The sequence below is a fragment of the Pogona vitticeps genome, chromosome 9 (assembly GCF_051106095.1).
Source record: "Pogona vitticeps strain Pit_001003342236 chromosome 9, PviZW2.1, whole genome shotgun sequence".
NCBI classification, from domain to species: domain Eukaryota; kingdom Metazoa; phylum Chordata; class Lepidosauria; order Squamata; family Agamidae; genus Pogona; species Pogona vitticeps.
This window is the reverse complement of record NC_135791.1, coordinates 614,916-633,556: the sequence shown is the minus strand read 5'-3', so window position 1 is coordinate 633,556 and position 18,641 is coordinate 614,916. Positions and strand designations below refer to the sequence as shown.

Genomic DNA, 18,641 nt, shown 5'->3' with positions numbered 1-18,641 from the left:
AGCGGCCACTTTGCCTCCAAGTTGGCGTTTACTCTTACGGACGGACGGGCAAGGCAGCCGCGCCCTCCCTCCCCCTCCCCATGAAATGCTGTGCTTTTATCTCCCAGCCTTCCTCCCCAACATGCCTAGGGGGTCCCTTGTGGAGGCCTGGCCCGCCTGTCTCCCCCAGGGGTGCGGAGCCAGCCTGGCCACTGGGACGGACTGGGAACCGAGGGCACCCCTCCATAATGGCAGGAAGCCGGACCAGGCGAAGGAACCACCGTAGGGCCAAATGCCCTGAGATCGTTTGGCCCAGTCTTAAGGAAAGACTCTGCTTTTGCTCCAAATCTGCCACCCCAGCCCCTTCCTCCACGGAGAGACCCTCCTCCTCTCTCTGTAGGTCAATCCCCCTCAGACAACGGTGGGAAACGGCCCACGTCCGCGCGTCACCATATTTCCGAAGAAAGTAGGCGCTCTGTGTTCTCCCCTCAACCCCCCCCCCAAGAGGGACCAGGCACGCAAGACACCCCGTGAGATGGATGTGCTGGCAGGAGTCGCTCCGCGGGGTCTCCTCTTGTGTAAGAGTTCAGAACAGCACTGAGGTAACAGATCACAGTTTGTCTTCTTCCGGAGAAGGCAGTGGTTTTGATAGAAGGAAAATCCTCGCTGGGCCCGGCCGGCTCCACCCCTTCCCACCCTCCCAACGCAAACGCCTGCACCTCCTGTCCGTGGTCGGATCCTGACCCCGGGCCAAGACCGAACCAAATGTCATTGTGTTTATTGCCATACTTTAAAGGAAGCGTTGGATTCGTGGGCTTTGTGGCTTTTCTCCCCCTCCTTTCTTTCCTGCGCCAGCACTGTTCACGCCCTGCTTAATTTCCTCCATCTTCTGATTATGTAAACATCAAGACTCTTGGATGTGTCTGGGTGGGGCGTGGGGCTCAGATGTCAAAAGACCCCCACAGAGCCACTCAAACCTCGATTTGAAAGGGGAAAAAATTAATAATAAGAGCAACCCAACATGGAGACAGCTCAGTCCAGGCTCTGAGTCCTCATTTCCAAGTTGGATGATGGCTGCAGTTGTGTTGAAGGCTTTGTTTTCTAAAAGAAAAAAGGGAAACAGAAACAAGAGAACCCAAGCCGGGTGCTTTCCCTCCTTCCTTCCGTGATGCGCGGAGGTGCCCGTTTCTCCCTCCTGGATCTGGAGAGCCCCTCCCCAGTCCTCACCCCTCCTTCGGTTACGGGAAGACGGGGGTCAGCCCTGTGTTACAGGTCATGTTGTCCTTTCCCGGCAACCGTCGGTCATTGAAGGTGTGCATGTTGATCACGGCGTCCGTCTTCACCATGATGGGGGGCTGGGGCTTGTGTTTCACACGCCGATGGCAGGTCAGCGACAGTCGGATCTCATCAGCCATGGCACTGCAGAAGGAGCGCTGGAAATGGGGGGGGTAGGACAAGAAAGAGGGAGACGGAGATCAGATGTGGCAACAGAGGGACCCTCGGGACGCAGGAGAGTGGCCGGCGGGGAGGACCTCCTCAGAAGCATCGCTCCTTGCTTTGCTCCCACTCTCGTCTGCTGAGAGGAAGGGCGGACATTTCTGCCTTCCCAAGCAACCCAAGACAAAGTGAAAACAGACAGACAGGCTAGAAGGGACTCCAAGCGTGGAGTTGAGTTCCTTAGCCTTGTTTGTGAGGATGAGAGAAGCAAAGATTTACATGCCTAATCTTGGGCAATTTGGACAATGATTAAGCTTTATGCAGAGCTCCAAAGCAGCAGCATGACTTAAAGAGGGCCCTTTGGAGGGAAGGATGAGACCCGGCAGGTTCTCTTTCTAACTCGGCCCGCCTGGCACCCCGGGTGCATCCCTGGAGGGAGGGGTTTCCTGCCAGCAGCCATTACCTGTTCACGCTCGGCTGTCTTGCGCAGCCTGTAGATGAACTCCACCGTGGCCACAAACACGGAGAGGATGAGGCCCGCGGCCAGGACAATGAAAAGCCCGCCAATGTTCTGGATGCCCAGCGCGCTGGCTTCCTTGTTCTCCTCCTCTGGGCAGCCATTGCTTCGCCACCACTTGTCCTTCATGGCATGCAGCTTGGCCTCCTCCTGCAGCTGGAGGATCGCAATGGTGATCTTGTCTCTGTACGGTGACCCTGAAGGCAGCAGAAGCAGAGAAGGCAAGCATCCCGTTATAAGCACACAGGGGGCAAGGCAAAGATGCCCAGATGGAGACCAATCCGGCAACTGGCATACAGTTATGCCCACCTGTAAAATCCTTATTCACACCACTTGACCTAGAACGGAACTTCCTCTTCTATGAAGCCACCTCTCTGTCTTCTGCAGTTTCCACAGATGCTCAACATGTGCTTTGCACAAAATCACAATTTCTAGTAACTTCTCTCTTTTTTCGAAAGAGCAGAGACCCTCAGAAAGACAAAAAATTCTGTGCCTGGGGCCTGATTTTGTTTGTTTTGTTTTTCATTTGTTTGTTTGTATTGGGCTGTTGAAATCTCAGACATGGTCTCAGTTCTGGTTAAGGCTAGCTTTTGAAAGCTTGTTTTCCGTCACTGTAAACTCTACATGATGCGGTGGGGCAGTTGGTCCTTTCCTTTTGAGAAAGGTGGCTTTTTGAAAGCTGTGAGATGAAGGCTCATCATAGCCTTGGCTCAGAGTGAGCATCACGGTGTCTCTGGAACTCACCAAGTCAGGCCAGGAGCCCTTCTTAGCTGATGGATGGATGGATGGATGGATGGATGGATGGATGGATGGATGGATGGATGGATGGATGGATGGATGGATGGACGGACGGACGGACGGACGGATGGATGAGGTGGCTGTGCCTCTAAGGCTAGGCATGGGTCACTAGCCAGGGAGCGCCCAGCACGGTGGAGAATGGCCGCCATGCAGCTGCCTTGAGCAACAGCCTCCCTCACCACCAGCCTCCCAACCTGCTCCCACCCCCCTTCCCGGAGCCCTGCCGCTGCTGCTCCTCACCCATTGGTGTGCCAATCCCGTAGCCTTTGGTGTCTATCAGCCCCCCAACCTGGGTCAGGTTGCAGTTCCTCTGGGTGATGTACTCAATGGTGGTGGATTCCATCAGCAGGGCGTAGTCCGAGGTGAGGGCGCGCTGGATCCCTTCCTCATTGTTCTTCACAAGGACAGAAGGCTTGCTGCTCATGAAGGCCCACATTTTTTCAAATGTGGAGATTTTGGATTTCTGAAAGAAGAGCACCGTGAACAAAGGAAAAAGCGACAGTCAGCCGGAGGGAAAAGGGGGCAGGCTTCTCTTGGGCTTTTCCACTGCCCCATCCCTTTTGAGCTGCTTAAAGGGGACAGAAACATAAAAATGCAAACAATCATTCTGGAAACAGCCAAACCCACGATTGTGTGATGGAGCATAAGTGAATTGGTCACTCCTGGTGGCCCCTCAGCCCGCATGCTCACCCCCCATAAGCTGCTGAGCTGGATGGCCAATGCAGGTACCCAGGCAGCCAGCCTCTCCAAACCAGGATGCAGGAGTGTTTCAGGAAAGAAGAAACCTTTTACTTGTCCAGGCTCACATCCACAGCTGATAGCCCACCTTGTCCATTTTCACCTTGCTTTTTGCCTCTTTCCAGACAGGTTTTAGAGGCCCCCTTTTTTCAGCTGCGAAGCCAGTTCAGTTGCACATGTGGCAGGAAAGGTCACCTGAGCATCCATTTGTGCCCCTTGCTGGGGAGCAAACGATGCTCTCTGGAAAATGAAGCCAAACATAAGAAGGTGGGGCTCCCATCATCCATGGTCAGGAAGCCACTGAAGTGGCTGGCCCATTCTTAAGGGTTTTCTTTAAAGACTGGTACTGGGAGTCGGGTCCCTTATCTCCAGCGTAATCTCCAATGTAATAACTTTCTCGCCTACCTTTATATTTAAAAAAAAACACAAGCAAAAAACCAAAAGTAGAAAGCCCTAAAAACTTCCTTTAAAACCCATTTCAGGCATCCTTCAGATGCCTGAAACCTTAGGAACCACTTATAAACTATAAAGCCATCCCCTCTTCTCGTCCTGGGCTTCCCTTGTTTTTAAGGCCCAAGAACTGGGGTGTGTGCATCTCTCTCTGTCTCTCTCTCTCTCTCTCTATGTGTCTGAGTGAGTGAGTGTGTATGTGGCCATAAAAACATGATGTTCTTCATCATTGCCATAAAAATCGGTTACGGTCCAACAGAAAGCCTCTCAAATTAAAGCTAGTCTTTGATTACATGCAAATTAACTCTCACTTTCTATTGCTCTATCACCTCCGTGAGGGTATATTCTTTTTTTTTAATAACCATATTAGTTGTCAAATGTCCACCGTAATTGCTTGCCATTAAAAAGCGAACAGTCAATACAGCAGGCAATTAACAACATCAGCTTTTGAAGTTAATCAGGTATCTGTCATGTATTGATTCATGTGCCAAGCAGCACTTCTTTTAAAAAAATTCAAACAGAAGATTTATTGAGATGCTGCACCCTTTGTTACATCATGATTGGATCTTATAAACATACCCTCGTCATTTGTAAGTGAAGTGCAGCATAAAGGGACTGTTTTGTTCAAATTAATAGAAACGTCTTGCAATCGTAGCCGCGAGGCGGCCAGTCCATCTGCTAATTTTGGCATCTCTGTCCTCTTAGTGGCAAGTCTACCCTCTGTGCACGTTGCCAGGAAACTCTGTTGAAAATGGAAGATGCTTCTCCCTGGCTGTCCGCAGTACCCTCGCCCATAAGAGAGGCTGAACAGAATCCCTCAGCCGCTGCCTCTCCTGGGAGGTGCAAGACGACAGAGACACAATCTCTCCCTCCCCCCACAGGGTCATTTTTAGTTGGCCTGAACAAGTTGCTTACTCTGGACTGATTCGCCCAAAGGTAGATAAAAATGACCTCACTATACGAAAAAAGAGAGCAGCAATAATAGGCAGGGTGTTGGGAAAAGGTAAGTGAGCTCTATTACACAGCCACTGTTGCATCAGGTGGCATGGGGCCCCCCAGGACAGGGCCCGCAGGAGCGAAGCCTCAGCCCCAGTGCCCACTGCACTATTTGGTTGCTAAAAGCCTCAGAGACCGTTCACAATCAGGGCTACGACATGCAAAGGAGCAGATTTCAGATGCTTCCAAATCTGTTGCCTGTGCTTTGCAGAGAAGAGGAGCATCAACAAAAATGGGACTGATTGCAGCCGTCCTGACGGGGGTTTCAGGCCCAGCCCTCCAAACACATGAACGAGATTGTTTTAGGGGTGCTGTCTAGAAATACAGCCAGGCCTTCCCTGGCCAAGTCCGGTCAGAAGTGGGAGATGTTCTGCCTCGGCTGGAGGAAGCTCGGGCAGAAGGGGCACTGGGTGGCCCCGCTGGCACCACTCTCCCAGAAGCACAGGAGAGGAGGGCAGAGGAGGCCGGGCTGCCCGGAGGGCAAAGGCCGGGCACCCTCTCTCTCTGCCCCAAGGAGTGCATTTGAAGCTGATGCAGAAAGAGTGCCCCAAGGTCCAACGGAGCGGGGCTCCCTGCTCCCACAGCCTCTGTGAGTGGCGAAGGCAACAGCCTGAACCAACCCCGTGCCCGATGCTCCTTCTGCCTGCCTCGGCTCCTTGGAGCCCCCACCCCACCCCCGGCCACCCTGACCAACAGGCCACCACGGGTTCCCCTCTTTGAAAAGGCCAAGAGGCTCCTGGCTTGACCCCCAGAATTCAGGAGGAGGCCAGGGTGGGGCGGCCCTCCTGTCCTTCCTGTCTGCCAACATCACAGGCACCTCCCCAAGACCCTGCCCCTTCTCGAGGCCAAAGCAAACTCCCTGGCATGCACCGGGTCCAGCTCCGACAGCTACCAAGAAATCAGTTTTCAGCAGCCAAACAAAGACACCCAAGCAAAAGCGTTTATCATCTCTGTTCGCTCTTGAACAGCAACGAAAAAGAAGAACCTGTGCGGATAATGCCGCAGAAAGGGCTGAGCCAGAGACCTGGGTTCAAATCCTGCAGGGCCATTATACTCCTCTCCTCCAGGCTTCCTCTCTCACAACTTTCCCTGGCAAGGCGTCCTGTCCCTTTTATGGTGGGGAAAAAAGGACAGGATAAAAATGTAAAGGACAGCCTTGCTTTTATCTTCACATAATGCCTGCCTTTTGGGGAAAGCTTTTTTGTTCTTTCCTGCTGTTCCTGTGGCCCCATAATCTTTATTCCCACCTTTGGTGGCTAAAGGCAACTAAGCCCTTCCTTGCCTTTATAGCCAGTTTTCAAAGCATTTGAAAAAAAAAAGGGGGGGAGAGGGTATCTTGCCTGTATTTCCACCCCCCCCATCCCATCCTTTAAAATCCATTCTCCAGATTTAGTGGAAGAAGGAAATTATTTTTGAAAAGGGGATAATCCCTTGGCAAGACAGAGCTTTGCTGTGCTCAGCTTCTCTTCTGAACATGCACATTTACAACTGAAAGGCATTTTCAAAGCCCCTTCTAAATCTCTTAATTAATTTCCAGCTCCTAAGCAGCATTGTATAATTTTAATGTTTATTTTATTTTTTATTTTTTAAAAAAAGTGTCATATCTGCTTCTCTGCATCCACCGGCTCCCTCAATTAATTTTCTTTCAAATGGTGGAAATTAAGGCAAGTTTTTTTTCCCCATGTGATGGGAACATGAGGAGAGCTGGGTGGATGGCCACGGCAAAGGCGGAGAGGGCTTTTAAGCACCGACTCCATCACTCTCTGACAGCCGGCCGGCCGGCTGGCCAGGTTTTCTGGCTCTCCTCCTCTGTCCTTTTGCTGCCGAGCCTTTCTGATGGAACAACTCTGGGCACTTCGTGAAATATTAACGTGGGCTGGATCCCTCCTTCCACGCCACTGAATTATTGAGGATGTTAGCTGGATCTGAGCACTGGGGGCCCAGCAGCGGACGGAGCCATCCGGTCCTGCATTTCGCGCAACGGTCTGAGCAAAACCAGGAAAGATGCATGACAGGGTATGTTAAGGAACGTGGTTGCATGACTAAAGCACGAAAGCAAAAAGCTCTCAGTTGAGGCCAAACCCTGCTCTTCATTCTTTGCCATGTCTTCGTGGCGCCTCTTAAGAGGTCAATTAAGACCATAGACCACAAGCATCTCCTCCTCTCCTTTTGCGGGACAGAGCAGGGCAATGGGGTGAAAAGAAACCGCCAGGAGGGCCCCAGGAACACCTGCCTCTAGAGGTCTAAACCCAGAGACCCTCGGCCATCATGGCCAGCTTCTTCCAAGTTCTCGGGTCTTTCAAAAGATGTTGGGCCACAAGCTATTTATGGCTCCTGGTGCTGCCAACACCCTGGAATGCCATCCATGCGCTGAATGCAACACCATTAAAAGGGCAGCAATAGAGGGAATAATTGCACAGCACTTGCCTTTCCTTCTTCGCCACAGCCAAGGAAAAAGGCATCCACTCTGCAGCTCACACTCCACTGTTCCCTGACACACACACCCTTTTCTGCCTAGCAAGGTCATTACTCGGAGATTAGGAAAGAGCCTGGGGCAACGCTGGGGGTCTCCAGTAACCCTCCCTTCTGCATCCGCTGAGCAGCTGCTCCCTTCATGCAAATCTCAAGCCAGGCCTGGCCTTCTTCTAGGAGGGCCTTGCAAGACACAGGTCCCGCATGAAGGAAGACACACTCCCTGATGTGTTTGCTACTCATAGGTCAAGGCCATAATTCCCATCACGCATGCCCCAAAAGCAAATGAGAAGCCAGCGTGGTGTAGTGGATAGAGCAATGAACCAAGACTCTGGAGGCCTGGGTTCAGTCCCCCGACTCTGCCTCAGAAACTCACTCGGGCATATGAGGAACTGGCAAAAGCCATTCCTTCAAAATCTCGCTTCCCTTGAAAACCCTGCGAGGGACACGGTAAGTCCGTTCTGACTTGACGATCAGTCGGGGATAACAACCAAGACCCAATACAGTAGAACAAAAGGCCTCCAGGTAAAGGTTTGCTCGTTAATTGAAATAATGTGTGAAATCTTGCCTGCGGTTCTTCACGCACCCCTCGGACCACAGCCCTCCCTCATCCGAAGCTCCTTTGCTCACCGACCCCTTTCCTGCCTATACCGTGCCACACACAATAATGACCTGCACAATTAAATTACAAACTGCCTAGAGAACGCTCCAAGTGGTGTGAGGCAGTAGATCAGCAGCGCCCTTTGCAATTCATGGCACTCTCTCTCTCTCTCTCTCTCTCTCTCTCTGTGTGTGTGTGTGTGTGTGTGTGTGAGAGAGAGAGAGAGAGAGAGAGAGAGAGAGATGTGTGTGTGTGTGTGTGAGTGTGAGTGTGAGTGTGAGTGTGAGAGAGAGAGAAAGAGAGAGAGAGAGAGAGAGAGAGAGAGAAATCTGGGCAACTCTGCACCGATCATCTTTCTCACCCGGATAAGAAATCTGTGGTAAGTGGCAGGAAATTTCTCACCACCTCTGGCTGGGGAGGAAAATGCCCCTCTTCCTTCACCCTCACCTCCCTGAGCAACTGCCTCCTTCTGCCCCTCTTCCCTCACCTGCATCATCTCCATCCGCTGCTTTCTCCTCATCCCTGAACCACCCCACCCCCATTTTCATGTCTCTGTTTTTCAGCCGGGGGGGCAGGCGAGATCATTGGATTCCATTGCACTCACTGGGGTGCTCGAATCCTCCCAATGGGGCCCTTTCAGAGCTGAAAGAGACCTGGCTTTGAGGGGGGGGGGACGTGGGCAGCATTACGAAGCGTCTTGCAAGCGCTCCGTCCCGCGGGCTGCTCCGAGTCCACCCACCCAGCCCATTTCTGAGCAGGCAAACCAATGAAGGGGGCAGTTTCAAGGAGACAGAGAAGGAGCAGCAGTCCCTCTCTCTCTCTCATGGATGGGGCTCAATGGGGGCTCACGGCAGGCTCTTTTCCTTGCTGGTCTCGCCCTGAGTAATGCTCTAGCACCATTGCATGAAGGCTTCTCTGTCTGCCTGGAGGCCAGGATCCGGGAAGGCGCTCAAGGCTCACCTTGAAAAAGGTCATGGTGGCTCCATCCTTCACTGCTCCGTATTCAATTTTGGTTTGCTTGGCCAGGTCGTCGGCAGAGTCGATGGGGGATTCCATTCTCTCCACCGTCAAGAAGGCGGCCAGATTGGCCGTGTAGGAAGAGATGATGATGAGGGTGAAGAACCACCAGATCCCTCCAATGATGCGTGTGGAGAGGGCTTTGGGCATCAGCTCTGAACCTGGGAAGAGTTTGGGACGGAAGACAGGAAGAGGAAGAGGTGGGAACATGACCGCAGGGGGGGGGGGCAACCCATGGAAGGCCCCCTTCTCAGACCCCACATCTTTATTCCTGGCTGGACTCGGACCCTTGCAGGAATTAAACAATTTTTCAGTGTGCAAATTAGGCAAGCAGGGGTGGACGTTAAGACATTGAAATGATTCTTTTTCTTTATTGCTCTGCAAAGCTTGTAGGAATCTCCAGCTGACGTTGGGTAAAGGCCGCAATTTATGGGTGACTTTCAAACCAAAGTAATTAAGTAAGCAGCTTTTATGTGATTTAAACAGCAAGCCATTTGTGGATTTTTATGAGTGGGTTTTTTCCCCCCTCCTCACCATTTAAAATAAAGAGGCACTTCTTTTGTAGTGGTGGCTGTTCAAAAGGGCTCACCCGAGGGAAAAGTTCCAAATCTGCATGCATTTGTGCATGCAAATGTGCATGAAAGGGAAATGGTCCTGGCGGCTGCAAATGACCGCAGGAGGGAAGAAAACACCATTTGTTCTGGAGGGTGGGAAAGGAAAGGCGTAACAGGCTTGTAAGCTGCTGCCCGGTTGGGGTTGGGGTTGGGGTTGGACGGCAGAGGAGTCGAGGGGGGTGGCGGAGTCAAAAGGCATAGCCAGCTGTCGCTCCCTTCTTCTGCTTCTCCGGGCAATCCCTTCCACAGATTCTGACATGATGGGTTCAGCAGGAGCCCAGCCAGACGGGTGCCCCACCTTGACAGTTTCTGGCAAGGACGGAAGCAGGCAGGAGCATGGGAGAACGGGGGGGGGGGGGCAAGCTGCCCAAAGTTCTGGCTTCACAGGCACAGCGACATGCAAACGGGAGCTTCTCCTCTCGGGAGCTCCTGCTCTCCACATGGAGGAAGCAAAGCCAGAAGCGGGAGGGGACGCAGCGCTTCTCTCTAAATGCGTCGACTGCAGAGAGAGAGGGAATGACCGAATAGGGCTGCGGAGGTGAGAAACCGGCAGATGTACATTCGAGTGGACTACCAAGTGTAACATCATTTAACTAGACACCTTCTTGTGAATGGTGGGCATCGCGATTCATAGGGATGTTGCCATGCATGCTTCCAGGAGACAATCGGAAGTCGTGCCCCTTATTTGAGCTCCAGGGTACAACTCTGACTGCATGCTTTAAGCTTCACCAGCTGGGGACCTAGTGGCTTATGGATGGACAAAGACAGACCACCCTAGTGGGGACAGCCCCCCCCCCCAAGACCTGGCACTAAAAACAAACTGTAGTTCCTGGGGTTCAGTGTGGCCTCAAAACCTCTCCCCCCCCTTTAAGGAACCCACTAGAAATGATGCTGGTCTTAGGGATGTCCGATTTGGTCTGGGGGTGGTGGTCAGCTCCGTCATTCCACCTCTTTCCAGCTTCACCCACCGTAGCTCCTTAGGAACAACCTCTCCCCCACCCCTGGAGTCCCCCACCTGTATGAAGGCCCCTGTTCTCTTGATGGTGCTTCAGTGCCCACCGGCCCTCCTTCTGCGTCCTGCCTACCAGGAACGGCCCCCAAGCAAAGCAAAGCGCAGCAGCCAACCCCAAGGGCAGCCGCGCAGCCACGCTGGAGTGGCACAGCTCAATTAAGTGCAAGAGCTGGAAGGAGGGGAGTGCCAGCGCTTGATCCCCACAGGGCTGTGTGGAGCTGTCAGGGGAAGGGGAGGGCGGACGAGTGCTCAGACGCTGCACCTAAAAGCTTGCGTGGCTGAAGAGAGACGAAAGCGCGTCTTGACAAGCACTCCTGTAATTGTTCAGAGACAAACTCCCCCGTTTCCAAACCAGTGTCTCTGCTTGTCATTGTGGGATGACAGAAGCTCTTCGGCAGAGCTCAGCTGCCTCTAGACGGTGGCGAAGGGGGAAGAGGCGCGACGTTCTTTTTCTTGCTCCTGAAGCTTTTTTTAAAAGGAAGAACAACTACGTTTCTCTTGCACCTGTCAAAGAGGAAAACCCACAACAGGCGTGTGCAGGCACACACGGAGCCAAAGTGGCGTGCAGAAGAGGCGTCACGGGCCGGGAAGGGAGCAGCGGCACACGCCTCGGGGGGTGGGGGTGGGGCAGGGAGACCTACCTTGCTGCATAAGGGCCCCCATTCCGAACCAGAAGCTGTTGAGGAGGGTAAAGTTGTTCTCCACCATGTCCGAGCCAGGGTTGCAGGGGTGGGCATCGTACCACTCGTAAGGGCTGAACCTACAGAAAGAAGCAGCAGCGCTCAAGGGAAACCACCAGGAATCCCCCTGGGATGGGCCAAGAGGGGGGTCATAGATGCAAGATCGGTGTGTGTGCATGTGCGCGCGCACCAAATGCGGAAGGTTTGGTTTGGAACCACTTTGAGAAGTCCAGCTGTTCCAATTCAGCCGGAAAGTTTAGGTGTCTGGTTTAGGTGTCCATTTCAATCAGGATCTCGCTTTGGAAAATGCCAAGGCTTCTCCCCCTGCACAGACTCCGTACAGCTTGGGAAGCATCAAACAGGTGCCCCGATTTCGATCTTGACAGAAGGGGACGAAAGCTGGAATAGATTAGTAGTGCTTCCTGAAAGGACACTTCCTGCCAAATTTCTGACAGGTATGTTTGTGCAAGGCCAGCCTTTGCCGCTCGCTCGCTCTCTCAATCTCTCGCTCTCTCTCTCCTCCACCCCCACCCCACCTCTGCGTTTTCTAAAGAGGCCACCTTGAGGCAAGGGAAAAATGTTTTTCACATTTTTTTCCCAAAGACCTGCATTTTGCAAGACGATTAAACTAAATGTAGCATAATTGCTTCAGAACCAAGCAGATTAATAACCATCATCACCACTCCTCCCTCCAGAAATCCACACAGCTTTGCATCAGCTATTGTCTCTTCCAAACCCCAGCCATGAGACTGGGAGGAGAGGGGGAAGGGGGGGGCAGCAGCTGTAGTTCCTTTCACCAAGCCCCCCCTCCCTCGCCATTCATTCCCTGCCATTTACCCACAACAGACACCGTCTTAAATGAAAGAAGGGTCTTTGGTTTCCCCCAACCTTAAAGCACAAATGCATTTGCAGGAAAGGATCCATGCGGGCCGATCTGAGGCAGGCACCCAGCCCAGCAAACCTGTTCAAACACAAAATGTTGACCACGCGTGGGGGGGTGGGGGGACAACAGGAGCAGGTCCACAGCAAGCGGCAATTAAGCACTGTTTCTGACATCACTGCCCTGGTGAAACTAGAAAGCATCGCCGAGCAAAAGCGGCCACCTGGCCGACACAATTCTGCATTTCTTTCACTTTGATGGCATTTGGTGGAATCGTGCTGCCGCTCCATCAAGACGCTTCAAAACCTTAGGCAAAGCTCTGATGGATCAAAACGTCACCATTTCTGGTCCCTGAGCCGCCACAGAGCCCTTTTAAACAGCAGGCAGTGACCTGTGGCAGCGCGGATGGAGGGCTTTGTAGGGCTGGGAAAGAGGGAGCAGGTGCGTTTGAAGAGACACAGGCACACATACCCTTTGAATGAAGGCGTGCCGAGATTGGCAACTTTTCCACAGAATTCTGGAGCCAGGCAAAGGTCAAGAGTGGGAAACTGCCCCCTGAGATCTGGGGCCGACACACACCGTCTCCTCCTCTGTGTCCTCTTCTGGAAACCCGCTCCCTACCCCCCTCTTTCCACAAAAGCAGCCTTTGTGCAAATGTAATTAGGATGAAGGCAAGGTGGTGCCTGGGGGGGGGGATCAGGCAGCAGAGGAGCTTGGATGAAAAAGGGAAAAGTTGCAGCAACTTTAACTGGAACCAAGGCAAAGAAAAGAGGGATCCTTTGTGTGTAGCTGGCACAGGAAAATCTAATTAAAAAACAAAAATCTGGTAGGGTGACATTGTGGGGCGGGGGGGGGGCTTTGCAAACTCCAATTGGCAGAGTTTAAATCAAAAAGGTAAAACATAAGGAAAGGAATGGAGAGACAAAGACGAAATTAAATCAAAGAACAGAAAGGATGGATGAGTTCTCAGCCACCTGGCAGAGAGAAACAGGGGGTGGAACCAACCCTGCTCTTTGTGAGTAGTCTAGCTGTTGCTTGGACCCTCCAGGACTGCCTGGTGCACCAGACCCTCTCCAAGGCTTTGGAAAGAGAGGCGGCCACTGCTGCTGGCCACCCACTCATCTCACCCCACTCACACCTCTGGCTAAAGGGGTTTCAAGTGACCAAATTCTTTCATCAAGCCCTGGAGGTGGAGGGATGGGCTGGGCTGCCTTGGAGGCTTCCCCGGAGGAAAGGGGGCGTGGAGTGCAAAAGGGGGGCATGGAGTGTGAGAAGGAGCCGAGCCTTGAAAAGCAGGGTCCTTTGCACTTCTCCTTTTCAACAGCTGGATCATTCTCAGAATTTCTTTCATCAAGCCCTGCCGATTCAAGACATTTAGCTGCCCCCAACCCCAACACTTTAAGAATTCTTGGACATCCTTCCCTTAGTCCGGAGCACGGGTGCAAGATGGCAGGAAGACGGCTGAAACGTTCAGCAGCAGGGAGTTATCTGTGTGGTCGGTGGTTCAGATCTTGCCTTCCTGAGTGGCTTCTCCATCCTCCATCTATTGTCTGCTACAGGTTGCTCAGCTCCCAAAGCCATGGCAGGTAGCAGCTCAGAGTAAGGGGATGTCTTTTTTTTTGGGGGGGGAGGTAGCCATCCATCTTGGGAAATGTTCCCTAGCTGAGATTTGCCAGGCCTTGACCTTTTATGGTCTTAAGTGTTGCACCAAAGCCCTCTCTGGGAGGGAGGGAGGGAAGGAAGGAAGGAAGGAAGGAAGGAAGGAAGGAAGGAAGGAAGGAGGGATGGAGGAGCCTCCCCATTCCCCACAGAGGGGTCTTGGAAAGGTCCTCTTCTCAGAGTTGGTGGATGCACTTGCAAAAACTTTTAAATCAGCCACCGAGCCCATCCAGATGTGCCAGAGCAAACAAAGAGCCAGCCTGCTCCCCGGAGAGCCGATTTTTGATAAGCTGCATTACACAAAATTACAGCATTAGGCACTAAGCGCAGGTAATCACCTCCAAATGCCGCCACGGTCCCAGAGAGCCGGCAAACCACTGCCACCGCCAGAACACAGAAGCTAATGGAGATAATGATGCTGCTGCCGCTGATCCACTCAGTGGCTCCCTTTTCCGCTCAAATCCCCAACTGGACAGGCTGTTGCAAAAGCTGTCTGGAAGCTGACCCCACATGGATGGCCGCTCTGGCGCTGGCATATTCCCCCTCCTCCTAGTCACTTCCTATTAGCCCATGGTCAAAGGTGGGAGGCAAACCCATCTAATGGCTTAATGTACTGCCGCAGCACATCTCTCTCTCTCTCTCTCTCTCTCCTTCTCTCTCAATAGCAGCACAGGTACCTCTGTCTCTCCCTCCTGCCTCCAAGCCCTCCCCCTGCACAATGCATGCAACTGTGATCCTCCTTGCTAGGAGCACCTGCTAGGACAATGGGGGACCAGTGGCCACCCCTCCCTCCTCCACCAGTTCATTGATCTCTCCATGCATGCAGTTGTTTGTTGGCTACACTGCGTGTCCTGCCATTTCCTCTGTGAGGCCAGGCAGAGCAAGGGGTTCCTGACGGGGCCCAAGCTGCCCCAGGGACCTTTGTGGCTCAGTGAGGACTTGATCCCAGGTTGCTCTAGTCCCAGCATCGCAGGAGAGCAAGTTGGTCCAGCTGCTGGGGCCACCAGGATGCTTCCTGAAGGTCCTTGGGAGTCTTGTGGGAAGGGGAGGGCCAGGGAGGAGCATAGCATGGAGGCAGAGGGAGTCACCAGAGGAGGAGGAGGAGGAGGAGAAACAGAGGGTGGCAGGTGAGGAACAGCATCCTTTACAACCACGGAATAAGGATCTGGGAGAGGCAACCGTGAGCATGCTCTGCCCTGGGAAAGCATGAAATGGAAGCTTTTGCTTGTCCCTGAACCAAGGCCAAGGGAGGAGGAGGGGTCCACGGTCAGTGGGATCAACAGCCGAGGGCCACGTGCGACAGGCACATGCTTTGTGGGGAGGAGGGTGTCCGAACGGGATGCCGGCACCCCGGAGGAACCCGAGAGCTTCCAAAAGAAGCAGCCCAGCCTGAGCCCAGCGTTGGTCCTCAGGCCGATACCTGGTGAGCTCCTTACCTGGCGATCACAAAGAGAACGCAGCTGACACCCAAGTAGGCGAGCAGGATGTACATCCAGATGTCAGGGGAGAGGGGGTTGAGGAAGGAGAAGATGCTGGGGTTGGTCCCATTGGCCTTCCGGTAGAGGATGCTGATTCCCAAGGTCATGAAGGGCTTGGAGAAGTCAATGGCTTTCTCCCGGACGTGGGTGATGGTTAACGGGGCAACTGCCAGGTCCGCTTTCTGTGGGGCAAAGAAAGACAGAGACAGAAAGAGAGAGAGAGAGGGTTTGAACACACATTGTTAGCCAGAGAGGAGGGAGAGGACCAGGAGAGAGAGCCGGGGGCTTCTCTCTCAACTCAGCAAGGAGAGCCTGGCCTCCCACTTCAAAGATCCCGTTTGTCCATCCAGGAGAAAGTCTGTCACAGAAACCACTGGATCCACCATCACTGAGAAAAAATATGTTCAAAGAACCAAAACATACTGAGGTATTCCTTCCTATGCACTCCCTGTCTGTCTGCCCCTCTGTCTCTAGTAAAAAAAGAAGTGTACGCCTCCCTCCTGTTTGTATACGGAAGAACATGAGGAGGGTCCCGAAGCTGGAACCGCCCGAGGACCCCCTGCCTGTCCGGTGTCCTCTTCTCACCGTTGTTAGCCACAAAGGCCACCAGCCGGGCAGGCAGGAAGGTGGCCGCCCCCTCTTCCTCCTCCTCCTCTTCCTCCTCCTCCTGCTCCTCAGCACCCCAAGGCGGCCCCCAGGCGCTCACCGCCTCCGGCACTGAAAGGAACAGGCAGCTGTCATGACAGCCAAGGTGGATCATCGCCTCAGGGCGGCGGACCGTAATTAAAGCTAATAAAGTGCAAAACGTTCCAAACAGCAAATGTCACCATAGACGCCATTGTTGAAGCCGAAGAACGCAGAAGGTGCCGATGAAACAGAGTAACAAGGACGACGTGCCCTCGAGTCAATTCTGACTTTTGGTGATCCTTGCCCTCGAGATTCATCTCGTCTACTAAAGAACCGACCATCCGTTTATTCAACAGCTGAAGGGTGAGAGCCCTTCCCTGTGAGTTTGACGGGTGCCTGGCATGTTGGGCAACCTCCATGTCAGGGTGGATGTGCCACACCAGGTCCCTGGAACACTTTCCTCCAAACCGGGAGATGCCTTTCAACAGCCTGATCAAGGGACTGGGGCTCTCCAGCAGGCTGGAGCAGCCTCCCCCCCCCCCCCCGAGAGCTCAGAATGGACAGATCGCTCAAGACTGAAACACAGACACTTCTGGCCTTCACAGTGGCCTTAAAAACATTGTTCATTCGTTCGTTCATTCAGTCAGTCAGTCAATTTATATACCACCCATCTGGCTACTCTGGGCAGTTCACAACAAAATAAACCATAATAACATACTATATAATAACAACCACATAATATAATCAGGTTTCAGTGGCTTTTCTCCGACATTGGTTTGGGTTTTGTTTTTTGCTCTGCTGAGTGGAGTGTTTCCTGTGCCTTGCTTGTATCTGCCGATTCTTCGTCCTTGTGCTTTGAATTTCTGTGTTATTGATGTTTTATGGACTTCTGGAAGCTGAGACGAGAGGGATTCACCCTTAAAGGCAGCTCATACCTCAAACAGCCAGGCAAACCCTTTCATCTCCAGGGCAAGTGGGGGCTCTGCATGTTTTGGGGTGTCCACTGAGGGCTCGCCCATGAGTCTCATGCGGAAGGGAGTCCCAATTCCCAGTAGAAAGGCTGGCGCATCTTAGCAGCCAGAGAGAAGCACGGCATCATAGAGTTGGAGGGGATCCCCAAGGGTCATCTACTCCAGCCTCCTTCAAAATGCTTCCAAACAGCAGTGGGAGTTCCCCTATGCATCAACCGCCTGCGCATTCAACAGAGAAGATGCTGAATGCCAAACGCAGCCCCAGTTTTATCCAAGGACAGGCGAGGGAGAGAAGGGCAACCGTCCTCTTCAGCTGTTTTACAGAAACTCCTCATCTGTGGCACAGGAAGACAAGGCGGATCATGCAGAATCCATTGAGGTGACCAGAGAACACAGAGATTGGCAGGAGAGGCAGGAGTTCCAGCCGATGCGGGCCAGGGCTTGGAAAACAACTCGTCCGGGTGGTCTGACCCCAACATCATCTTTCTGTTTAGGGTGGAAGGGGAGAGATTCAAGATGCGGACAGGACAAGAGAAAGGCCACCCTTCAGGCTGTAAGGTAAGGGCTCGGTAGACGACACAGGCCAGGCAACTGAAAATCTGATCATGAGATAGTTCCCAACATTCACCAAGGCAATGTTTTGTTTGGTTTCCAGAAAAATTAAAATAAAAACTCGCTTCCCCTTCGGTTATAATTCATAGCCACAGGTATATTTCTAGGTCACCCTGACCATAGCTTTGAATAAAAGGAATATATAAATGGGAGCACAAGCAAAGGGCATTAAAAACGGGGTCTATGAAATCCACCTTCTCAAGTGTGTGTTAAAGAAAAAGAAAAAGAGTGTGTGTGTTGCTAGATCATTAAATTGAGAACTGCCCGGAGGGGCGCTCCAGGCACGACAGGGAGGTTATATGAGCAGCACACTTTGCTTTTTGCTTTTAGGGATGCACCCCCCCCCGTCCTACCTGAAATCCTATGGAGGTTTTTCTAATCTAACCTAATGATCATTCTTCCAGCTTGGAGAAGTTTCAACATTTAACTATAACCTGGCAGTACCTGAGGAGGCTGCTCACCTGGGGTGGGAGGGGGTTGTGAGATATGTCGGCTCCTGAGATATGTTTTGCTATGGCATTGACCTTGATCTAAACCACTTACCAACATCCTCATGATGGAGGGAGGAGTGGACTTGGTCAAACGCCAACAAGGAGCCAGGTTCGGGGCCATGTCTTCCCAATGGCACGGAGGCTCCTTCTCCCTCCCTCCCTCCCTCCCAAAGATATGCCCTGCAAAGCAAACAGGGCACCGACCTGGCCATGACCAACCTGGTTTGCAAGAGAGTGGTGATACTGGGGTCACACATCTCTGTGAAACAGTCTCCCAGCCTTTGTGCCAAAACCACGTCCAGGCTGGGAAGCCATCAGGAGGCAAGTGGGCAGAACTGACTCTCAATAAATGTTGGTTTGTCGTAAAACTATTAAATCACCAGTCCAATCGTCCCCGGGGATATAGAATAGGCTGAATAACCACAATCAGTGGGAAACGATTTCCATTCAACCTCCCCGATAGACATTTTGTGGTCTTTGGGCCAAGTGGGATTCATAACAGCCAAGGAGGAAGCCTTGCCAGCGCATAAAGGCCTGGGGGTGCAAGTCCAACAGCCGGTGTCTCTGAGCTGTGTTGGTGAACTCTTCACTGCAAATTTAGCATGGAAGCAT

The 18,641-nt window shown here is 52.6% G+C and overlaps 1 protein-coding gene across 5 annotated transcripts in view; it reads right to left on the bottom strand.

Annotated features, from left to right (window-relative positions):
- Nucleotides 1-704: 704 nt before the first annotated feature.
- The window catches only part of GRIK3 (glutamate ionotropic receptor kainate type subunit 3), a 124,103-nt gene continuing 106,166 nt past the window's right edge, over nt 705-18,641 (bottom strand). For 3 of the 5 annotated variants that reach the window (XM_072979610.2, XM_078380075.1, XM_072979611.2), the window contains exons 11-16: nt 15,287-15,510; nt 11,273-11,391; nt 8,949-9,166; nt 2,972-3,194; nt 1,880-2,130; nt 705-1,412 (exon numbers count right to left, since the gene is read on the bottom strand). In XM_072979610.2, the coding sequence (XP_072835711.1) occupies nt 1,218-1,412; nt 1,880-2,130; nt 2,972-3,194; nt 8,949-9,166; nt 11,273-11,391; nt 15,287-15,510 (1,230 nt within the window). In that variant the 3' untranslated portion in view covers nt 705-1,217. Of the gene's footprint in view, nt 1,413-1,879; nt 2,131-2,971; nt 3,195-8,948; nt 9,167-10,856; nt 11,136-11,272; nt 11,392-15,286; nt 15,511-18,641 lie in introns of those variants that run through there. The other 2 variants (XM_078380076.1, XM_078380077.1) reach the window with 2 other exon arrangements.